General features: G+C 41.5%; 1 protein-coding gene across 1 annotated transcript in view; it reads right to left on the bottom strand.

Moving 5' to 3' along the window:
• Window positions 1-4329: 4329 nt before the first annotated feature.
• PKHD1 (PKHD1, fibrocystin/polyductin) overlaps window positions 4330-24575 on the bottom strand; it is a 265500-nt gene continuing 245254 nt past the window's right edge. The window contains exons 59-64 of the mRNA XM_026846419.1: window positions 20399-20525; window positions 18536-18623; window positions 14833-14940; window positions 10505-10660; window positions 9228-9362; window positions 4330-5191 (exon numbers count right to left, since the gene is read on the bottom strand). Coding sequence (XP_026702220.1) covers window positions 4836-5191; window positions 9228-9362; window positions 10505-10660; window positions 14833-14940; window positions 18536-18623; window positions 20399-20525 — 970 coding nt within the window. The 3' untranslated portion in view covers window positions 4330-4835. The remainder of the gene's footprint in view (window positions 5192-9227; window positions 9363-10504; window positions 10661-14832; window positions 14941-18535; window positions 18624-20398; window positions 20526-24575) is intronic.

Here is a 24575-nt window from a genome sequence, read left to right as displayed (position 1 = left end):
AATCACCCTTGGAGTGTTGCATCACGCAACTTTCCTGAATCAGTGAGGGTTTTCTTTCACAGTTCCTAGTCCACCGAAGTTTGGCAGTGGTTTTTGGTGTAATTTCTCTCTTAGTATGGATACTCAATGCAGAATCAGAAGCTCAGAGAAAAGCCTTATGACTGGACACTTGCCTCCTTTATTTGCCACCTATACCTCTCATCCTATAGAAATAAATGCCATAATAAATGTCATAATAAATAGGGATTTGGAGTTATACCATATAGAAATGATGAAAGGGTTCATAATCTCATTGCTGTTATTTGGTTTTGGGGGTTTTTTGTTGTTTTTTTTTTTCTTTAATTTTGTCTTAGGCACACAATTCCTTCAACCCAGACTGTAATTAATTTTACTACATCACCAGTTATCTCTGCTCCCTAACCAGGCTTGTCATTTTAATTTTTCCCAGGCTTTCTTTTTTTTCTATCCATGTGCCTGTTCCTGTATCTTCGTGAAGTCTCATCAACTCTGGCCCAAAGCCTAAGGCAAATTTGTCTGTAACACACCCCTCTACTTCAGACATAAGAGGAAAAATACCACTTTCACAAAATAGGGGAAAAAAAAAAAAAAAAAAAAGAATTTTGGCCCTATATTTTCTAGGAATTCAGACAAGCCTGAAGAGCTTGACTAAAAATGAAGCATCCTTTCAGGTACATCCTTATATCAATAAAGGAACTCAAATGCTATTGGAGACGGGACTACAGAAAAAGGTTAGCAGGTGAAAACCCCAAATCCAACAAACTTAATGAAAACTTGTCAAATTTCACTGACATTTAACATGACCGTCAAGAAAGACTTTGGGTCTCACAGGATGGATCTGCACAGGCAGATGCAGAGACTTTTGCATTCATTCTGCCTGAACTTTGAAGGGTTCTGTGGTGTTCAGCGTGGGGAAGTCAGCACTTTGCTAAGCCTAAAGAGATTTGCTGAAAGGGCTTAATGTCCCTCGCAAAGCTGGACTGAGCTTGGGCTGCACTAGAGCATGAGTCTTTGCCATGATACGTCTATATGCGTCTTTGAAAATCTGACCTGAAATCCTACTCCTGTCTTTTTATGTGTCCTTCCAGAAGCTGGACTATGACAGTATAAAACAGCAAACTCTTTTCAGCTGAACCCCCTGAAGCTGAGCAAGAAGTCTTTAATAACCTCAAGTTTATCGAGGCACCCCATCCCTCATGAGTAACCCACACGTCACACTGTGGGTTCTTCCCTCTGGCTCCTTCTACTCCATCCCTACCCTCACCCTGGCTTTTGGCATGTATAACATCGTCCTGTAAAGGAATATTTCAACACACAAATTTACCCACAAAACAACCACGCCAAGGTGGAAACCCCTGTTGTCCTAATTATAGCATACAGATTAAGGAGAAATCAAGAAAACAAAGACTAAGGGTCTTGAGTGGTGTGGTTGTTGCCCACCAAAGCTGCTTTATCACTCCCCTCCTCAGCTAGACAAGGGAGAGAAAATATAATGAAAGGCTCATGGGTCAAGATAAGGACGGGGAGAGATCACTCAACAATTACCATTATGGGCAGAACAGATTCAACTTTGAGAAATTAGTTTAATTTATTGCCAATCAAATCAGAGCAGGGTAATGTGAAATAAAACCTAAATCTTAAAACACCTTTCCTAATCCTTCCCTTCTTCTCAGGCTCAACTTCACTCTTGATTTTCTCTACCTCCTCCCTGCTGAGTGCTGCAGGGGGACAGGGAATGGGGGTTGTAGTCAGTCCATCACATGTCTGTGTCGCTCCTTCCTTCTCAAGAGCAGGACTCCTCACACTCTTCCCCTGTTCCCGTGTGGGCTCCCTCCCACGGGAGACAGTCCTCCACAAACTTCTCCAACATGAGTCCTTCCTATGGGCTACAGTTCTTCCCAAACTTCTCCAGCGTGGGTCCCTTCCATGGGGTACAGTCCTTCAGGAAGATACTACTCCAGCTTGGGTTCCCCATGGGGCCAGAAATCCTACCAGAAGCCTGCTCCAGCACAGGCTTCCCACAGGGTCACAACTTCCTTTGGGATTCCCCCTGCACCAGCGTGGGGTTCCCTACAGGCTGTGGGTGGGCATCTGTTCCACCGTGGATGTCCACAGGTGCAGGGCACAGCGACCACGGGCTGCAGGGGAATCTCAGCTCTGGCACCTGGAACACCTCCTCCCTTTCCTTCTTCACTGACCTTGGTGGCTGCAGAGTTGCTTCTTTCACGTATTTTCACTCCTCTCTTCCAGATGTTGTTGCACAGGTTTCTTTCCCCTTAAATATGTTGTCACAGAGGGTCCCCCACTGTCGCTAATGAGCTTGGCCTTGGCCAGTGGTGGGTCCCTCTGGCATTGGCCCTGTCGGACATGGGGGAAGCTTCGGGCAGCTTCTCACGGAAGCCACCCCTGCAGCTGTCCCATTACCAAAACCTGGCCACGCAAACCCAACAGAAGCAGGATCACAAAAAGTATTGATGCAAAGACTAATGAGATGCAGACTTCCCACAGGCCAGGTTGGTATTTAAACTCCTGTAAAATGGAGATGTGTGCTGTCTCTTTGCCTTGCCCAGGACATCCCAGAGCAGCTTGGGTATGTCAGTTCATCTAACCATACATTCCCTGTAAGAATGAGAGGCTGGTTTTTCTTTGCTGTCTAGATGTAAATGTTTTCAAAATAAATCTGGATTTCTATCAGCCACAAAGCAGTAGGATCCCATTTCACTCAAGTGCTGTTGCAGCTGGTCTAAACCCAATTATTTTTAGAAATCACCTCATGTTTAACCATGTTCTTCAAACACTTAGTCACATCTTCTTTCTCTCTGATCGCTAGAGTTTTGGTTTTTTGGTTGGTTTTTTTTTTTTGTGTGTGGTACACAGCACAAGATCCCCTAAATCTCTTACTTATTCAAATTCACTTAATGCTTGCACTAATTTTTCATCCTGTTTTATTCCACTTTCTCCCCAGTTGTTTCCCATGCTCCGCCACTCACTCAGTTAATACACAGCACTGTGGGAAATCAAGATCAAGAATGATTCAGTTAAAGATTTTTTAGCTCTGCTTGTTCCATTAGAGATCTAGACATGCAAGACATTATTTATTCTGTAAACAAAGTATGGATAAATGCAAGGATTATGAATTAAAGGATTAATTAAAACTCTTAACTGTTTCCAGTATGTCTGATTTTTTTTCCCTCAAAAGAAGGCTTTATTGTATAAATTTTGCATATAATTCAATATTATTTGCATACATCCTGCCATTTGTAATTATATATTATTAGCTTTCACGCTGCTTGGCTGTGATAGAGTCTTACTAGCAGCAGAACTACTTAAGGGGAGTGGAGTTCAGGGGATGGAGAAGCTGTATTTCTGCAGAGAGGAAAAGATCACTTACCACGTGAAAGCATCTAAAGTTAGGTATCAGCTGTGGAGGAAAAGAAAGGTCTCCAAATCATTTCACCAAACCTGGATGTCTCTGCAAGGTCCCAGAATCGTGAGGCTTAGGGATGTACCATGTTGATTCACATAAAAGAATATTTTGGCCTCTGCAGAAAATACTGTAAGAAATTGCTTTTTCATAACTGATCTATTGCACTTAAGAATATAAGCCCCTCGTCCTCAAATGTCTTAAGCCAGAAAAGCTCCTGTGCAGTCAGCCAGAAGCCTGGCTCACCATGGAATCCGTTTGCTTTCACCAGGAAATGATGCTTCGAACTGGATCTCACTGACCAGCATCTGCACCTTAACTCTTTCAGCTTGAAAGGAAATGATTGTGGTTGGGATTTTTGTTGTTGTTGTTGTTTATTTGTTTTTTCAAATCAAGATTTCTTAACTTCTCTTCCATTGCTGATCTGGGCAGAAACCTCATATTTCTGCTTTAGTATTTTTTCTGCAGAGGAGTATAAATTTTATCTTATGCCGCCAAGCCACCTTGCAACCAAGAATTTTATGGTACAGAGAAGGCATAATAAAGTCCCTCATCTTCCAGCTCAGTAAAGCAAAGCACAGAGGTATAATCTGAGCAACCGAAGGACATCAGCATTATTAATATCATTCATAAAGAGTAGTGTTCATAACAAGCCAGTGATTTAAAGGTATTAGAAAACAAGGACATGGTGAAGATTAAACTCAGCAAAATACTTTAATTATTTTTTTTTTAAAAAAAAAGAAAACACAGATCTAACTAGGAGGAATGGAAGCACTTACTCAAGTCACAATTAAATGGACGTTGAATACATGTTTGTTTTTCCTCAGAAAAGGAAAAGATTTATGCACATACCGAGGTTCTTTGAATGAAACTAAAGGCATGATTGGAAGGAATGGGAAAATTCCTATATAATTCTATATATGAATACATACCAAACAGCATTGCTCTAGACACTAAGACTACATCAGTGCTAGTATATTAAAATGTCAGAACTCAAATAATCTGGTACTTCTGAATTGTCAGGCTTATCCCTGAATGCTTTTGAAAGTAATCTGAAGGCTGACCTAGCTAGCCAGCTAACATGCTTCCAAACAGCTCTTAAACTGAGTTTTAGAGGTGTCAGAAGGACTATTCTCAGCAGGCAGTTTGGATACACCCACCCTGTTTTGGAAGCTAAGAAAGTTTAACAACACAGACACGGCCAGAGTCTCCCAGCCGGCTGCAGACCCAGGTGACAGGTTCCTTTGTACCTGGGCAGTGTGGCAGTCCGGTTCCTCATGCTAATATGTGTACGGCTTTGTCTGACCACAGAGACAAAAGATTCAGCTTTACATTGACTGTAAGCCAGGCCAAGCTTTCTTTGTCAGTGACCCACCACCTCACATCACGCCTCTTACACCTCTGCTGCTACCACAGCAACACGCTCTCTGACATCATTCTGAGGTTTGGAAATCCTTTTGGACTTCTCTCTTTCCTCGTTGTAACCAGCTGAAAGCTGGGGGGCATCCTCCTGGCCGGAGCAGCCCAGGAGGACAGTTGGCTGCTGAAGTTCCAGAGGGTCACCAGGAGATGTTCCTCCACGTAGCTGTTGGTGACTGTCGCTCTTCCTAGCTGAAGAGAAGGTGTCTCTGTTACCTGGATCACACCGGACAGCGCTCGACGTTCTCGTTGGCTCGGCTTCACAGGGCTGCAGATTCAGCTCCTCCAGTTGTCCTGTAGCGTGTGCCACTGCTCCAGTTGCTTCCATACCTGTGAAAGCATCAGTTTGTGTTTTACAACAATTGCAAGACCCTACCTTCATGTTCCTTACCCTTCTATGAGTTTACTATGCCTTAAAAACATTAATGAAAAAGGAGATATTGTTGGGAAAATAATTTTAACTGGCCACAAATTTTAGTTTGACAGAAATAAGCTGATTCCACAAATACATATACATCAACCAAACCAGCTGGTTTGAGACACTAACAGCTCCTAGAGCATCCTCCAGTGGTTTGAAATATTTTAATAAATGTTTAATAATGAATTATATAGAATATAGCTGGTTAATAAGCTATGTATTGGTAAGACTGATAATAATTTTAACACTACACATCTATAAAATACATCAGCCCTCTCTGAATCAGGATATAAGGTAGAACTTTTTATTTCCAACATTTGAATCCTACTCAGGGTAGAGCCTGTAACCTGCAATGCTGTTTAAAAAAAAAATGCCTCTGAAAAAAAAAAAATGCAGAAAAAGCAAAATATATACCATACATTTTTCATGTGGAAATGAAAAATGTTTACATCTTAATAAACCAAACGGTTATCAGCCACAGAGGCAGAATCACTTGTAGTGTTGTAGCAGATGGTTTCTGAGTTGACAGGGTGTGCTATCACTTCAGTGCAAGATTGGCAGACTGCTTCATTTGGATGCTAAAAACATTTGTAAAATTTTTGCCATCCTCTCCCTTCCCCCCCTGAAAATAAACTGAAACCAGCCCAGACCCAAATCTTTTTTACTCATTCCAAATTCAGAACCAGTCCTAGTCCACATATCTCATGTGTTAGTGGGCAACGCCAGCTTTTGCAGGCTGTTCATCAGCATATATTATAGGTCTTCACCACAAATAATCCCAGAAAACCTGCTGTTACAATCTCTTATTTTTCAGGTTTGTCCTTGAAGTTTAACCCTCAGCACTGTGAGACACTCAGCCCCATATTTTCTCTGACCTACTGCTTAATGCATTCTCCTTTCCCTTTTCTAGACTTCATTAATTAGCATTCTATTTGCTGGAATAATATTCCCCTATCTTATTTTCTAAAATGTCTATATTTCTTCATGATTATTCTTCCTTTTCCTTTTAAGAAGATTTTTTTTTTTTTTTTTTTTTTTTTTTTTTTTTTTTTTTCCCAACTCATACACTCACAACTTTCAAGTTTGTACCTTTGGAAACCCACTGGTAATTTATCAGTAAATTTGCAGTAGTCACACACTTTTCTGTGTAACAGTTTTCCTTCCCAAATTTGCTTTAACGTTAGTAGTTGGTAACGGTAGTTGGCTGTTTTAAAGTACAAGCTACATAAGTGACTAGGTTCAATTTTCTTCTTTACACACATAAACAAGATGATCAGGTCATGACCCTGTATGCCAAAGCTCCTCTTATTTCTTGATATGTATTGATGCCCTCTTCATCTTCAAAAGTGCCTTTTTAACTGTGAAAACAGGACTTTTCAAATGAGTTTGTGTTAACGGAGGAGGCTAAAAGTTTTCTGGGTATGAGCAGTTTCAAGGATGAAATACTGCCTTGAGATTTATATGACATAGTAATCTAAAATATTCTGATTTTTTTTAAAAATAAATACGAACTATTCAATACCAATAGAGCACACGATTAACTGGATTAAGTACCAACTAATAGAGCTCAGGCACTAATTATATATGGAAAATAATTCTCAGAGTTGGGGATGTGTGGTAGTACCAGACACTACTGCTGAAATGGATGATATTTAGTGCTTCCACCAGTGATGTGGAATTAAAACTGACATTAATTCCGATGAAATGTTGTAAAAGGTGGAAAAAAAAAGGGCAAACTGGTAAAAAGGAAGAGGGAGTTTTTCTGAGCAACCTAGGAACAAGAGAGATAAACCCTGTTTGTGGAGTGGGAGCATCTCATCAGGAATACAACAGTGATTTCTGGGCGATGGAGACCAAGGTCTTCAGGATAAGGGTCAATAAGGTACAATACCTGAAAAGACTGGGAATTGAAGCTTGGAAACATAAGATGTTATAGGACACAACTTTTCAGTAGCGAAGGTGGTGAACCACCAGAATAAGTGCAAAATTTGCAAAACAAATAACCCCAGTATGTTCCTCCACCTCCAGCTGCTGGTTTTGTTAACGATGTGTTAGTCAATCAAAAGTTATTTAATTCAAGAGAGAGATAATTATCCGAAGCTGAAGAGATTTTTTTTGTTACACCAAGTTCAGACAAGGTAATATCTTGATCCCTTCTCCCCTGCAGTACTACATATCTATGCATACAGCTTTCTTCCTCACCTCCACCCTCAGCCACTTGTTCTGGAGCAGCAACCAGGACCCCCACCTCCATTGGACTCTATAAGCACCTACCAAACAGAAACACTCTGCCTCGCAAGACTTGCTGTGGTGATTAATAATAAAGGCTCCGAACACTTAATTGTATTAGAAGGGTGGGATTTCTTATGGGGGGAAGAGCTGTAAAGCAGAAACTAAACAAAAAGACTTCTGCTTTGATTTCCTCTCTCCCTCTCTCTCCAAAACCAACAACACTTTAAATAAGGGGAAATCAAACATTAGACATTTCCAAGTCATATGTATTAAATTCACTTAAGATATTATTATTCTTGTTTAGATTTGAACATATCGGGGAATCTTTGTCTTGAAACTATTCCTAAAAGACTTTAAGTGGAAAAAAAAAAAAAAAAATATCTTTCCATGAATTATTTACACGATGGCTCCAATCAACGCTATACCTGTCAGCCTCCCCAGCCAAAATGAAAGTTCACTATGTAAAGGTGCCAAGGGAGAATGGCAGCCTCCCACTGCGAGTTTATAGACAGAACTAAGTCAGCACGCATTATGTGTCAGAGCCGACATCAGACGGAATCAGATCCTTTGATCTCAGACCTCCACAGGAAGCTTAGATCTCAGACAAATTAGATAAAAAATGAATTTATAGCAGATATGTATCCTAAGGCACACAGCTGAATGCTGTGTTTTGGAGGAATACAGCAAATATCAAAACACATAAACTGCAGAATTTCCTCTCTCCTTCTCTCTCTCCCTCTGCTTTTGTGATAGATGCTAATTAAAAGGAGATAAAACTCTGGCTCGCCTCTTCCTGTCTCTTATATAATCGACAGGCTTTGGGAAGAAGGAGGAAGGAGAAATTCCCAAAACAGAGTAAATGGGTGCTTCAGCAGGGTTATCCGAATGCCTTTAGATCTGTGCTATTGGCAGGTGAGACAAAAAACACAAAAAAAAACAACCAAAAAAAAACCAACCCAACTTCTATAAGACCATTTCTCACTTGCAGAGAGGGAAGCCAGTGCTTTCTGCTGCCAGCCACATGCCCCCGAGGCTGTCTGCTTTTCCGTGACCTCAGAAGAAGTCGTGTTTGATCAGCAGATGATGAAAAGACAAGTCTTGAGGAGGTGTGTGGAAGAGGGGTGTTTGTGGCAGGGACCCTGGGGAGCCCAGGGGACACGCAGTGGGGGTGGGAGGGAGCGGAGCTGCTTTGGGCGTGCTGGCATGGACTCGCTGCTCAGAAAGCACAGCATGAAGGACGAGAGAGTGGTGGAGGTAACGGGGACCCTGCAAATGAGCCCCAAGTACTTTTCCCTACCTCCAGTGTACCTCACTGCAGTCCTCTACAGCCTCCAAACACCACCAGAGCTTTCCGAGCCCTGTGCAGTTACTGCCTCAGCAACTTGGAGAACCTGGATAGGGAGGAACCCTGCTGCTCCAGGCATGCCGGGGACACTGCGGGAATGTCGGCCCTTGCCCTACTCTAAAAACACTAAGTGAAATCATGGATGCATCGAGCATAAGGGGGATTATGCTGCTGCCTTCACAGCAATTCACACACAATTTATACAAAAGTGACAAATAGAGAAATACCAGGGAGGAGGAGGAGATAATAAAGTAACAAAGAACTGTGCCACTGGTCCTATGCAAACCTATAGTTTTTTAAAGAGACCTAAACCCACTCTTTTGATGTTCAACTGTTTATAAATTTGAATCATGGTCAAACTGCAGTCTCACCTCCTGCTACAGGCACGCCACTTTTATTGTCTCCTTGATTGCAGCAAGGCTGGATGTGAACCGCTTGAGGCTGTGCTTCTTTACGGGGTCCGGTGGTACTGGCCGGTGGTAGATCAGCCCGTTCAGTCCTTGTTTCTGTAATGAAACAGCCACATCACTCTCAATCCATCCTCATTTTAGCAGCAATTATTAATTCAAGTGACAATATATTGCTGGTGAATTAACAGGTAATCTAGAAGTGTTTTCTCTGCCCAGAGACAGATTTTTATGCTCATATCATCTTCTTCTTTGCCACTGGGGTTCTCAACTCTTCTCTTCAGTAGAAGCCTTCCTTATGTTGTCACCATGTTCAATAATACTAGAAATCCGGACCTTGCTGCAGTTAGTGCTCATGGTGCAGTTTAGGAGAAAGACCCTTTAACCTGAATTTACAAAGTTACTTGAAATCAAAATTTTGGAGAAACTACTGAAAAGGTCTTGAAACTAGCTAACCAGGATGTGCATTTACTCCTCCACTACAGGTTACCTGTACATTTAGCTAGGTCCCAACTTCAGCGGGCATATGTCAAAGGCCAAGCTATTGGTAACTTTCAACATATTCCACAGTTTGAGGTGGCTGTTTGGCAATCAAGCCACCAACAGTTACCATCACATCATTTTATCTTCAGTTCTTCTCTTACACAAATAGCCTCACGCCTTCTGCAGTGGGAAATCCTCCTTGAGGTAGCTATATTTGATTTAAGATCAATGCTAAAAAGAAAGCAACCTTAAGATAAGTTAGCAGAGGTGTGGATTTGCTTGGGGGAGAATTCCAGAGAATCTGTAGGCCCCCCCATTACCACTTTGCCCCGTACGATGCTGATAGTGTGATATGAGCATGGTCGTGTTCCTGTCTCGGTGACATTCACACTGCAGCTGCGTCTGGTCCTTGGGCAGCATCAAGCTGTCATCCTTCATCCGGAAAATGCAGTGGCTGAATAGATCCTTGAAATCATAGTAAATATTTCTTTCATTTCTCAATTCTTTGTCTGCACTATAGAAATCTGATTTTCATTAGGTTTCACATACAGTTAAAACTTTCTCCTGCAAGGACTCAGGTGTCTGTTATAGGCACAAAACTGTATAACCATGAACTACGAACTGTACTGCTAATTACTGAACTTCCCCGAGCTTTCTCTGAGTGCCGTTGTCTGAATCCCATGGTGGCCACTCTGGAGATTTGTTAAACAAAATAGGGAGTCTGCAAGTATAAATTTTAGTGGGCATTTCCAACTTACTGTTGCTTTTGCTCTTCCTGAACCAGCAGAACGCAAGAGTGAGGATGAATGCAGATGCTGCTGAACTCAGGATGACAACAAGGATCATGCTGGCCTTTGCTCCCATGGGGACGGGGAAGATGGTGAATGGCTGAGACATCACAGTAAATTTAACCCCTGAGAATTTAAAGCAGTCAGAGTTTACTACAAAAGTAACAACGCTGGTTTCATAGCTAAAACACCTGGTTATAGCCTTTCAGCGTGATGCTGCTGTTAAAAATGCACACAGGAATAACCCATAAGTTTGTCTATCTCCAGATCAAACATTAGCCAACAATATTTAGGACTGAGTACCATGACAAACTAAATCTGTACAGTATTCTTCAACGTAACTTTCAAGCTTTCAGTTCTTCCTGAAGCAGAGACAGCCTCTTTGTATTTAATAATCCTAATACTTCTTTCATGAATTTGTCTAGCTAACTACCAAGCCTCAAAAATACACTCATAAGCATCTATTTCTGAAGCCAAACAGATCAGGCCCAGACAGAAAACATTCACATTCTGCCTAACAAGACAGAGAAACTGATTGCGACAAGAAAGATTCTCAGTCATACAGTTTTTACAGGCTACACCTGATTCATATCATATTCAATGTAAGTTATGAAGAACCTAGAAACATTCACTAGCATTAAGCTTAAGTCCATGATGCAGAAAATTCCCAGTGAACTTGTTAATATTTTCCACCATGTTGATAATGAGCATTATAAATAAAAAAATATGTGTCCTTGGTGTTAGCATGGGAAATATTTAGTCTCTTGACACACACAGGTTTTGGGTAATGCTTTTCACACAGAGATCCTAAAGTTTTCTGTAAATTAAATCAGAATCCAGCCAACCACTATTCATAGTTTCTGTGGTCAAGAGTTCACTGGATCTCAACATCTGAGCTTCAAGGACTGGAAGATGCCTAATACTGCCCTTTTTAAAAATCAGAATTACAGAGAGGTTTTGGTTCCCTGAATCACTTCCAAAACCCATTTTTAATGGAAATGTTCCGGGGAAGGACAGGAGTTTAACAAAACTGGCCCTGGCCTTCTCTATAGACCAATTTGAAGGATGTGGATTCACACATCAACTCATTACCTGTCTTACTACCTGACTCATTATCAGTCCTAACCCCACAGTTCTAATCATTTTGACGGATGGATATTTCTTTTACTTGTTTGAGTTCCACTTTTAATAAAAATCTAAAAGCCTTTTTTTCATCAATTCATTAAAAAAAAATCAGAAACACTGTCAGATAGAGGCTTGGAGACTAGGGTAAGTAGCTGTAAGTACTTTTATCTGAAACTAATTAGATTTGTGTCAATATTGTCCATTTGAACAAAGCAGGGCTTCATCAGAACAATGTGGGAAGCATGTTCCAATTGGGAAAAATTTGCCTGCAGGTACAAACACATATGAACTTCAGTTGAGAGAAGTAATCTCACAGATATCAAGGACTCTACACTGACAGGTGCTTAAAGGTGCTTTGCACTACTCTAATAGTTTGTGAGTAGACTGCTGTTGGTTTAAATGGAAAGTGGATGGATCAGGCCTACTGGGATCCATAGGAGTTAAGTGAATATTACTGTAAAACAAGGAGTAAGACTATTCAGTAGTGCTATGAATAGTCTACTCTCCCCAGGAACTACCACTAAAACATTTGGGATTATTGCATTCAACACCAGCTGCATCTTCTGAGCTGTTTCCAGACAGCAAACTATGCCAGGGTACACACAGAAATCTGGTCATGAAAATGTATCCCAAACATCGACTGTTTAATGGTTTAATTTTTTTGTTTGTTTATCTCAAACAATAAGCAAATATCTTCAGTAAAGGGTCTGGCAGTATAAAAGCCTTTATACTGTTTCCAGCGTGGTTCGCAATTACAAGCGAGCAAAGGGGACTGCTTCTTCGGTGCATACCTTTGCAATGCACATTAAAATTGTACTGTACTCTGATTTGCACAGGTGATGCCTCCACAGATGTATAAGCCATCAGCATTGCTAGCTGTAAACATCTCTTTGCAACGCTGACTGGCTAAATGTTCCGTAAAAGGTATCTCCGTTTGACCTGTGTTTGGAGGAAAGATTTGGTGACATCCCTGAAATAGCTTTCAAAACACATTTCATTAAGCTGTACTTCCCACCGAAGAGTCGGATCCTGTGAGGTGCTGACTTTCCATCTGCTCTCACTGAAGTGAAGGCAATGGGAGCTGTGGGTGTTTGGCAGCACACCCCCTGAAAATAAACATATTTCCCCCCTTTAAAGGCCCATCTTCAAGTACCCCAGGTCTCCCTTTGCAAAGCCATTAGCAACGCTTGGTGTTCATTAGCCACTTGTGACTAGGAGCAGCAAATGTTAAAAAATTTTTTTAAAGATCTGGATCTTCATTTAATCCAAGGATAGGAAGGGATTTCTTAGTTTATAAATCCTATCCCATGTTATTGTGTGTACTGTGTTTTACAGTATCATCCGTAAGAGTATTGACCTCCATCCAAAAGCAGTTTGATCTGCTCTCACTATTCCTATATATTAAGACAGGCTGTTTAGAAAAATACAGTCTAAATGTTAGTAACCACCTTCTAAATTTTTAGCTCAGAGTTTTTTCATTAGCCATCTCCATTTGGCCACTAACCTGTCTGATATATTTGTCCTCTCCGTTTTTTTCTGGCTGAAAATCTTGGAGTTTCCTCATTAAAAATGCTCAGCCTGTACCTACTTCATTTTGAGATCATCTCTGAACATGCATAAACAAAACTACATTCAGTACTTCAAGGACCACTCATCAGGGCTTCATGCAGTGGCACACACACACATTGCTTTATCTCTCCTGGAAATAATTCTATCTGTCCTTCCTAGGATTCTTTCCACATGAAGGGTCTCAGTTTATTTATATGTAGGGAGACATCTATATCTATATCTAATTTATATCTATCTATATCATCTATATCTATTACAGAGAGCTGGGGATGAGTCTCTTTAACCAAGTAATAAGCAATAGGACAAGAGGGAATGCCTCAAGCTGTGCCAGGGAAGGTTTAGACTAGATGTCAGGAAGCATTTCTTTCCAGAAGGGGTTGTTGGGTGTTGGAATGGGCTGCCCAGGGCAGGGGGGGAGTCCCCATCCCTGGAGGGGTTTAAGAGTAAGGTTAACTTAGTGCTGAGGGATCTGGTGTAGTTGGGAACTGTCAGTGTGAGGTCAGTGGTTGGACTGGATGATCCTCAAGATCGTTTCTAACCTAGTTGATTCTGTGATTTTATATCATCTATATCTGTCTATCTATCTGTATCTATATCATCATCTATATATCTATGTCTATATCTAAACTCTCTCTCTAGATATATATCCATACTTATACCTCCATATATGTGTGTATGTATGCAATACCACAATAGAGAATACACATGGTCTTACAACACCTAATATACCTTTGGACTACATGTCAGACAGCATGTTCCTGCCTCTGACTTGCCTCAGCAGTCATTCGGAGACAAGAATCCGGCACTTTGACCCCTATATGCCTTCAGAGGCAATTTGTAGATAAATTCAGGCCTCCAAAGAGTTGGATGGGTACATCTCTTGTGCAGACTCCCCGAGGCTTTTACAAGCCAGAGTTAACCTGGTGCCTTATCCCCAAGGTGTCAATGTTCCCCTCAGCTGCTGTTTCTAAGGAGGCATAAGCACACCTGCCTCTTCACCATGCCTGGGTTGCTCAGAGGCCTTGTGCAAGCTGCACGATCCTGGAGGTCCCAGCATCATCCCTGCAAACTGCCAGGATACCCCTAGCAGATCCAAGTCCTGGTGCTCTGAATGTGCATAACCTGTTGCACCTATAAAGACGATCAGGTGCAGACAAATAGTTGGTGAAAGGCACCGGGAAAATAACTGGGAGGACAGGTGGAAAATTTCTGAATACAAACAGGAAAAAAAGAGGGAATGAGAGCACTTAATTTATAGGAAAAATATTGCTCTGTCAGCTTAGCTGTCCTTGAGTACCTGATTGGTATACACATGGGATACATAGTGGGGGAATCCAGGGAGCAAGACCACCTTTCTCTGACCATACTTCCCTGTAATAACTCACCTTGATTTTGGGGATCTTGCATGAATAGCACAGGAATCACCCAGCTCTCTAGCTGCCCGGGTAACGTCAATTTGAATGTGTAACAGAAGTCAGGCTACTCAGAGGTTTGGCATTGCTCCACACATTCAAACAAAGCTTAACTCCCTTTTTATAAAATCAAACCTGTAGGGTTTTGAGTTCAGTTACCAAATCATAAAACATGCAGAAAATGGAGCTTACCTGGAGGTGATGTGACAGTGAACACAAGTTTCCAGTTTGTACCCGAGCTGGAGACAGCCAGATTGGAAAAGCTCGCACATCCATCTATGACCTGCACTTGGGTGAGCCCTGCAGAGCAATAAAAAATTATATTGCAATTAACAGCATCCAAATAAGTACCAGCTCTCAGAGTCCTTGTGACTTTAAGGGGACTTCGGAAAGATTAAATACTGCATCCTTCCTAATCGTAAATATTTTGTCTAACCCCAGAAATTTCACATAGGGTCAGGTCTTCAGAGGTAATTGGACATCAAATTCCTGATGGACTGGAGGACTTTAGCTTCTGAATCTTGGTTCTCTGAACTCGTTGTGAAATGGAATTCACTGCACATAACCATCTCATGGGGCTGTAACATGAATACAGATGTTAAGGGCACCAGGCAAAGGTAATAGGAGTTACACAGATGCAACAGAAAGATCCAGATGCTCTTCTTTTTGATTTAACTCATATCTTGTATGACTAAGTACATCACCAAGGTGAGGAGAGTATTGATGAGAGATGGAGTGTTTTCTGTCCTAAAGGGATGTTCTCAGAGAGCCAGACACAACAGCTAAGGAGAAAGAGCTGACTGTTTTAACCCTTTTGTGATTTGTAGATGTTTCACCTCATCATTTGGACATATTCCCTCCTGTCCTGCTGTTAAATCATTTTGAACTTTTCTCCAACCCTGTCAGATGCTTTGAAAGGGATCCGACCATGAAAAATGTCTGTGGTGACTGCCTTGTGATCATACAGGAGACACCTTCAACTAGAAACCTGGCACGGGAAAGCTCCATGGGGAACATTAAAATGAAACCCAGGAGAGCAGTTTCTCCATCACTTTACCTCTTGCTCTAAGCTATCAGGGAATGCATTCTGACCCAACATTTACACTTGCTATGGTTGTTATTTTTTAGGGTCTTTTTAAAAGTTATAATTTACTTTGCAACTGGATCTCCATTTTATTGTGTGTATCTTTGAGCACCAGCCAAGTCCTGGCCTTTGAGCAATGCTGACCAGGTCTGGGCTTCGTTCAGGCTCTTGGGGTGAGAGGGGTAAAATCCTAAAGACTGACAAATTTAAAAATGTTGGTTCAGGTGGGGGTGAGAAGTCAGAACTTCCTTAGGACGCTGGACTTGCTCCAGTGATCACAAACTCTGGCTTTTGCCTGCACAGAGACAACACGTAATAACTATTTGCTTTATGAAGCAGGTGGTTTGACATTTTATTGCAGTTAAGCGGCACAGGTGAAGGTACATAAAGTCTGAGTGCAAGGAGGACGTTTCTACTCTGCCCAGGGTATTGAACGAAGCGGCGAGGTAGCAAGCATCTTAGTGAGACATTTTGCAGTCACAGATACATAGGAGTGTTCAGCAGGTGGGGACAAGGCTTTTGATGGTAGGTCAGACTGCAAGGAAAATTTCTCTCCGTTTTTAACCCATTTTTCATGCCTACACATATATGATACAAACTAAACAGTGCCAGGATCTGCTCTTTGGCACTGAAGAACAGCGGCACCCTGGTCAAACCTCTTAAACTCTTACAGACTCCAAACAGAGATGCTGCAATGCAAACTGCCTGCTGAGATTACATCTCTGATGTGTTGGCTTATGAATCGTAGCCAGAAATTGCCTGAGACAAGGTCCTGGGCAAAAGCATGTTGCATTTTAACGACCTAGAAATAGAAATGGTAAAGTTTTCCATCTCCATGATCAGGTAGTACTTAATTTATTAATATCTTTTTTTTTTTTTTTTTCTATTTTTGTACAGCATCTAGCACCCCAACCACCCCCCATTTCATTGTGAGTCTCCAGGACCAGCTGTGATGTATAAGTAAGCTGTAATTTATACTGTGAATAGACTTGATGGATATGTGGGAATCTAGATTTCTGTAATCGCTGCAGCCTGATCCTGGCTCATCTCTTTATGATACTCCTTATGACAGTATCTGCTCAGACTACCAAGACTTTTCTTGGCTCTGATACTCACTGTAGCACTGCTTTTATAGAGGGTCTTGTCAGCTGCGTTCAAATACTTTATAATTGCCATTTCTAGTCTATGATGAAGCCTGGAGTACTGTACTGTACTTCTCAACAGAGACTGTCTCAGCTTTCGGGCACATATGCTTCAAAGCTCAGAATATTACAGATATATATGGGAGTCTTCAGAAAGATCTTTCAGGCAAGCTGGTATTTAACGTAGAAGCAAGCTAATTTGGAGCTAAACTACTTTCCATGAGGCAGTTTGGCTGCTGTCAGATGAAGCAGCCTCAGTGTGCTAGACGGGACCCATTTCGATTAAATGCTGCTTTCATATGCTGCAAAAGACGAGTGCAATAAGGACGTTTGTCAAAGGAAAAACTGCAGCAAACTATTACATGCAGAACATCTGCAGCACGCGGTTCTTTCTTTGCTGGAGTTTATTGACTATTAATTTGATGCATGTATCTTTTAAAGAATGGGAAGTGCATTTCTCTTCAGTGACTTTTTATTTTTTTCCCCCTTTTTCTCCTTCTCCCTCTCTTTCTATCCTTTTTTTTTCTTTCTTCTCTTTATTTTTTGTCTTTTTGTTGTCTTCTCTTTCTTTTCCCTTCCCTGACTCCTTTCTTCCTTCTTCCTCTCCTCTTTTTTTTTTTTTCCTTTCCTCTCTTCCTTCCTCCCACTGTTAGTCACTAACTGTTCCAATAACCTGTGGTTCATCTAAACGCATGTTCCTAAAACTATGAGGTGTTCCACCCTGAAAAGGCATGAAAAACAGGAGAAAAGACCAAAGGATTTTTCTAATCTGTAAACCTGGAACTACGATGAGGTAGGAAAAATTTCTAATTAACAAAAACAGACCGAAAGGGTGAGAAGCTCTGATCTACAGCACAAGTGCCACTTGTCTTCTCTAAATGTGAACTTTTCAAGTCAAAGCTAACACACAAAAGGCTTTACTGCAAACAGAATACTTTATAATAGGAAATACTCACTTTTCAGTGTGTGATGTCTTTGCTTACATTTAAAGATTTTAGCAATGAAAATTAGGATGCTTTATAATCAATATAATTTCCACTTTCTAATTTCCAAGAATATGAGCATTCACAGGTTTTGGTTCAGCACTGTAGTTAAACAAGTTTCTATATTTAGGTATCTTCATAGCCTCAATAACCTCAAGGGAAATACTCACATGCTTGGAGTTAATCATGAGTTCAGGTCTTTCAATAAATGAGGACCAGAAGGAAAACATTTAGATCCCTCGTGAAAAATATTTCCACCTTGAAGTATGCTAATTACAAACAATAGGCAGTTGTTGTCTGTCTGTACTTGGCCAGATCCTTTGCTGGGACAAACAGGTTGTCATTGACTAAGGAAATTGCCCCTATTAACATCAGCTGAAAATCAAATATTAGGATTTCTAATTCTTCATTCTTTTTTTTTTTTTTTAGATCTAAGATATGTCTTTTTGAGATAAACTACCTGATATACTCTCTTTAAGCTACCAGAGCATGAAAATACTTTCTATAAGCTTCTCTTTCTCTAGCATATGACTGGGCAGTTTACCAAACTCCTACTCCAAACCTTTTTTCAGCCCAAAGACTAGTTTTCAAATCCAGTATTTCTCAGGGAGAACTCCTAGATTTATCACTGTCATTCTGCACAGGTGCTTTGCCATCACCCTTGCTGTAATAAAACACATACAAACCTTTTAGCACAGCCTCAGAGGAGCCCTTGAGGTGAGCCGATACAACCCAGGGTTCTGAGGGAAGCCCCAGTTTGTCAACTCTTTGACCCTGGGAGGAAGAAAAAAAAAAAGAAGAATAAAGGTCTGGTCTCCTCACAAGAGGAGTTCTGAGGTTTTTATCAATTGTAATAAATTTTTAATGGCCAGCAGGAGGGCAGTTTGCATCTACATGTCACGTGTTATAAATGTCACAAAGCTCAGCATATCTCTTTAAGATGAGCTTAAGCTCAGACATACCAGGTCTGGCAACTTCAGGACTGTTTCAATAAAGTCTGGCAAGGTTTGCTGCTTCACTTGAAGTATCTAGGGTCCCATTTACATCACCTATGAGAAGCAGCTGATTTTGACACCGTGGCCTCTGTGGCATCTAAGTTCACAGAATCACAGCATGGTTGAAGTTGGAAGACACCTCTGGAGGTCAGTTGGTCCAGCCCTCTGCTGAAGTAGGACCAGGTAGAAGGGGTTGCCCGGGACTATGTCCAGACAGCTTTTGAATATCTCCAAGGATGGTGACTCCACAGATTCAAGGAAACAAGAGTAGATTCAGTCTGTCTATTGAGTCAGGGTGAAGATTTAAGTTCCTCATACAGACAGTGAAAGAAACTAATTTTGATATGTAAATTATCCAGCCATAATAGTCTATGTGCATATAAAACTATTAGCTTTCAGGGTGGTTTGTTTGGGGTTTTTTATATTATTTTCTGAGGGAGTTACTGGTCTCAAGACTAGTAGAAAACCTGAAACATGTCTGAAGAATGGTATGAGACTCAAGGGAAGATTCAATTGCCTAGATGTAAGTTTTGTGTGTCATTTCAGGCAGCCAGCAATGTTTGACATCCAGCAGAGTTGACTTGTGGAAAGGACTTACCTTTCTACAGGAGCTGGCAGACAATATATTCCACAGCCTACAATGCAACAAGATCCCTATGTGTAGGGAACTGAGGGAAATAGAAAGAAGCTGAAAGTTTTGTGCCTTAAAGTTGTAAATCCAGACTCATGAGTAATAGATATAGAGAGCTGGTTTTACTGAAAAGCAACTTTGCATCCAGAAATAATGTCCACAAAGCTGTCCAAGCTTGGATTTGACACCATGCTTCAGGGTCACCACTGTAAAAATGTTGTACCTGGGGCTAGCTCTTCTGTGGCTATACTTTCACCTGTCCAGCAAAATGAGAAAGATGCCATAATAGGAAACAGCTGTAAAACAGCAAAGAGGACATGAAAATATGAAGGAAACAGAAATACAGCACGAAGCCATGCTATGCAGTTTTCACCTGACTTTGGGACTGAATTTAGTCCAACAACCTACCAGCTTCTAAAGACTCATTGGACCTAGTCTGCCTTTTCCAAGCCTTGTCTTAATACCTCAGGCAGTGCTAAATCACATCACATAGAAGTCCAAGCTTGTTTTAAACGTGATGATCTCTACACAGCACTGCTCTGTATGGTGTGGAGTTGCTCGGGCAGACTATGATACCTCATTATACCTGATATTACCAGCCTTCATGATTCCGTTGTTGTTGTTCCTACATTCCTCAATGATATCTTTTAAGTTTTAGGAACAGAAATCAGAAAATTGCACATAATCATTTGTACAGGATGAGTCTAAGACTCACAGGAAAAAGCTGAAAAATGTGAACACAGTCCATCCTGGAAGATGTTCCCAGAATGCCAATGATTGCTTACTTCTATCCTTTCCCATATTCATTAATAGAGCTGTCCTATGCCATATTTAGGTCTGTCTCATAGCTTTTGGATTACTTGGAAATGTCAAAATTGCACAGAATTAATAGAAGCATCCATCCACAGAGGGAAAAATCCTACCTTCCTGTCCAGAAAAATGATTTTTGGCTGTACAGGAAGCTGTTTCTCAGTTTCTCCATTTGAAGGCTGCACCTGAACAGAGATGTTATAAGGTCTCACATACAAGCCTGTTCCTGGATGTTGTCTGCTTCCATTTCTTTCACATGCAAAAGAATGAAAAAAAAAAAAAAAAAAAAAAAAAAAAAAAAAAAAAAACCAAACAGAAAATTAATGCTATGAAAACACCCAATGCTAGTCCCAGAAATAAATTGTAACTTACCTAGAAACAACATTTTTTTCTGTTCGTAGGATTTTCTACCTTAGTAATGCAATACTGAAATGCTGGGGTTTCAACCCCAACCCCAAGTTAAGGCTGACATCTGGGTGATTCCCACAGCCCTTCCCAGAGGGGGGTGAGTTTCCCTTTAGGCTCCCCCCCAGGGTGGGCGGCCTGGCAGACAGAGCCATTGGGTCAATGACCCCAGGGGTCCCGCAGTCAGTGACTCAAGGTCAGGGGTCCCACGCAGGGATAACAGCTGGGACCCCTTGCAGGAGGGGCAGTGTCTGTGTGTGAGGGGGATGCCCTGTGCAGAGTTCCCTGCTGGGGAAGGACCTCCTGCCTCCCTGGGACTGGGCTCCAGTCAGGTCTGGCTTTTGTAAACGTGGGCTGTGTAGAGATCCAGTGTGTGGCTTCCTTGGTCTGATGTGTTTGGCTTGTTGAGCTGGTTGTCTCCCGTCCCTTCTCTGGGAGACTGCATTTCACTGGTTATCCCACCCATTGCTGGCCATATGGTGTCGTTGCTGGGGTCATTGGGATTGATGTTGATTATGTATAATCTGACTTGTTTGTACCCCCAGCGCTTACCCATGTCCTGACCCTTTTGTATCAAATACAGTTTGGTCATTGGTTCATCTTTATGTTGGCTGTGTCCTTTATGCTAGGCCTGATAACTGGCAAAACAAATACTTAGTGTCTATTAGGAATAGGAAGGAGCGCTATACCAAATGATGACTAATTTAACTCATCATGGCACTTGGTTTCCTTGGATGAGAGCTGCATGTATGGAAATATGGAACAGACATCACTTCCAAGCAGATAGTGGCACCAAAGTAATCAAAAATCCTTTCATTTCAATCCCAAATTTACAGATGGAAAACTGAGAAATTAACAAAATAAATTATTTCCCTGAACGTATGTGGCAGAGACTGGGATTTTATGGATTCAGAAACCCTCTGCCTTAACCCCAAAGTCTTCACTGCAGTGCACTGATAACAGCAGAGGCAGCAGATGCTTCCTGTCCAGCAGAAAGATTCCCACTGACCACCTCTGAGCTCCTCTAGGAACAAAGTTTTCAGTTCATCTACACAAGCACAGCACTTACAGGACTTCACGACATTTCTTTATTCTGATATACCTGTGTTCTTATCCTTCATTATCTGCGAACTCTGAACACCAAAATATAGCAGTATAGCAATATTGAAAGACATTGGGTTTTCCAATTCTGAAATTCAAATTAGAGCATCCCAGGAGAGGGTTTTTGCAGTTGAATAAAGAATCAACACTTTATTCTGAGCCTCTATCATTTCATTCTCTCTCCCAGAGCTTTGTGTCATTTAGTATCTTGTATATTTATGTAATTTATATATATATAAAATCCTCTAATCTACAAATGTAGTGAAGTGGCTGGGGGCTTGGTATTGTCTTGAAATGCAGGTGGAAAAGCTATTCATCCATCTCTAGTGTTTGCTTAAAGGTATTTGCAAACAGAAAATATGTGGAGCATAAACTTCCTTTAGTTTTGTTCAGTTTTTTTGGTTTGAGTTTTGGTTTCTCTGGGTTTTATTTTTTGGGGTGTTACTATTCATTACAAACCAGAAACTGTTCATACTGCGTCTGGTGAGAAATACTGGTCCAAACCACAGACACCGGGAAGATCAGCTAAGGGCTTAAGGATACCTGCAGTAACGAGACCTAGCTCAAGGATTTAACTTTCAGCTCTTATCTTGGGTTTTTTTTGGGTTTTTTGTTTTGTTTTGTTTTGTTTTTTGTGAGTGGGAAAGTCTGAAAGGCAGATTTATGTTTGAAATTCATGTCAAAGTCACCAATGCATTCATCAGTGCTCTTACCCACCTTCTTCCATAAATATGCATTCAGCACTGTAATTGAAACTGACTGCAGAAACAATACACCAAGTCATCCCCGTTTTCATGGCAGGGATTTGCGCTTTCTGTGAGCACCCTGGCTCTAGCTGAGTCCAGGCAAGTTTAAGTGTGTCTTGGCATGATTCCTGTAAGCCCCCCCAAAAAATTTTTTTTTCCTCTCTGTAACTTCTTTAAAACTGCCAACAGGAAAAATGTTGGCATGAAATTGCCTGTTTCTACACCCCAATACCTACAGAGTAAAACTGTGCTCACCTCACACTTAAATGTGATTGTAGGAAGCAGACGTCTCTACTCCCCAGGGTGAGTAGCGGCAAAGAAAAGAAAACAAAATAAAAATACACATGCATGCTTGAAGGGTGATATCTCTTCGCAGGTGATCTGAATCCAGCTAACACAGGGCAGAACACGGTGTGTCTATCCCACTCGGTCTCATCTGACTTGGGACCCTAAAGGGAGCCCCTGCTTTAGGGTGCAACCCTGCACAGGGCCAGTTACATCCCTGTGAGTGAGTGGCAGAGTGGAGGAGCAGGAGGAGAGAAGAGCAGCCTGCTGCTCCCTTGGTGATTTGTGCTGGAAGGAAAATAGGCTTTCCTGGCATAGCTTTGTCACTGAGAGGTAGGGATCGACAAGCATGCCTGTAAGCCTAGCAAGAACAGGAGAGGGGAGAGCTGCCTTCCTCCTGATGGCACGGAGGGCGTGCTGTTTTGTCACTGCCCTGAAGTCCCTTGCTGGGAAGAAACAAGCTGGTTTGCAGTTCCCTGCCAACAGCACTCAACAGGGAGCAGCTCAGTTGCTCAGTGCCTTGCAGTCCTTTTAAATGTGGGCACAGCGGGCAAAGCAGGCGCCGCTCCTGATACCTGAGTCAGCAGGGTCAGGATCCCAGATCCTTTCCCTGTCAGTGCCAACACACGTCTATGGAACGTGCTGAGGCTCTGCGGAAGAGCGAGTGTCTGCTCTTTAGTAACAAGGAAAGTTGAGGGTCAACTGCAAGAATTAAGGCATGATTAAGAAACTAGGTGGAGAGATTTCCAGCAGAGGGAAGGAAGTCTCCCCGAAGTCAATGAGAGCTTGTAATTTTAGTTGTAATTACAATAATAACTATAACAATGATGACAACAACAACAGTAATAGTAATAGCTATTATTATCAGTTGACTTCAAAATGAAAAAAATCAGACCGAGAGATTGAGTCAAGGGTTCATTAAAGCTGATCGATATGTCTGTATTAGAAAACTAAATAATACCAAAGGACAAGCCTTGGCACTGACACTTGATCACCTCGACTGTTAAGCTGTCAGTCCATCACAAGCTGTGGTACAGACCCAAGAGCAAAGTCCAGTACAATTCCCAAATGATCTTGGAGCTAATACAGTCAGAGAATATTCTCACTTGGCAGTTTGGATGAGGCCACCCATAAATGATGGGTGAGAGAATTTAATTTTATGGACACAGGCTGATCCATATCAGCTGCCCTTGGTGCCAGAGAACTGTCCCTAACATATTTAATTTCCTAATAAACATAGACAAGGAAACTAACTGAACAGTTGTCTGGGTATGTCTGCAATGCTGGTGTTGTGGCATCAGTATATCCTTGGTAGGAGGAGATTGGGAAGAATTTGTGGAATAAATAATGTCAAAATGCATCATGATCAAGACAAAGAGATTTTTTTTTTAAAAGGTGGTGATTTGGGGTGAAGGGAAGACAGGTTACAAGAAAGAAGATGCTTTTCTTAAGACTGGAGATAGGTAAGCTGAAGACTTGTGTAAAGGCAAAGTAGGTACAGACTCACAGGAAGGGCTGAGAGGAATTTAACATCTTTGGGTAAGAAGTGCGTTCTCATGTCATGTGGTGATGACGTTAGTCAGAAATCGGGTACCTGTGCCCTCTCAGCTGCACTTTGTCTTGGAGCTTTGTCTCCCCCTGCAGATCTTAACATTAAGTATTAGAGACAGGGAAAGAGACGTGAGCATCCAAAAGACGGTGAGCAGTCTTAGCTCATTCCTACTTTAAGCAAAAAAGCTATCTGAAGGATGAA

The sequence above is a fragment of the Athene cunicularia genome (assembly GCF_003259725.1).
Source record: "Athene cunicularia isolate RWA chromosome 3 unlocalized genomic scaffold, athCun1 chr3_part1, whole genome shotgun sequence".
Classification (NCBI taxonomy): Eukaryota; Metazoa; Chordata; class Aves; order Strigiformes; family Strigidae; genus Athene; species Athene cunicularia.
The sequence above is the reverse complement of the archived record's forward strand: the minus strand, read 5'-3'. Positions and strand labels throughout refer to the sequence as shown.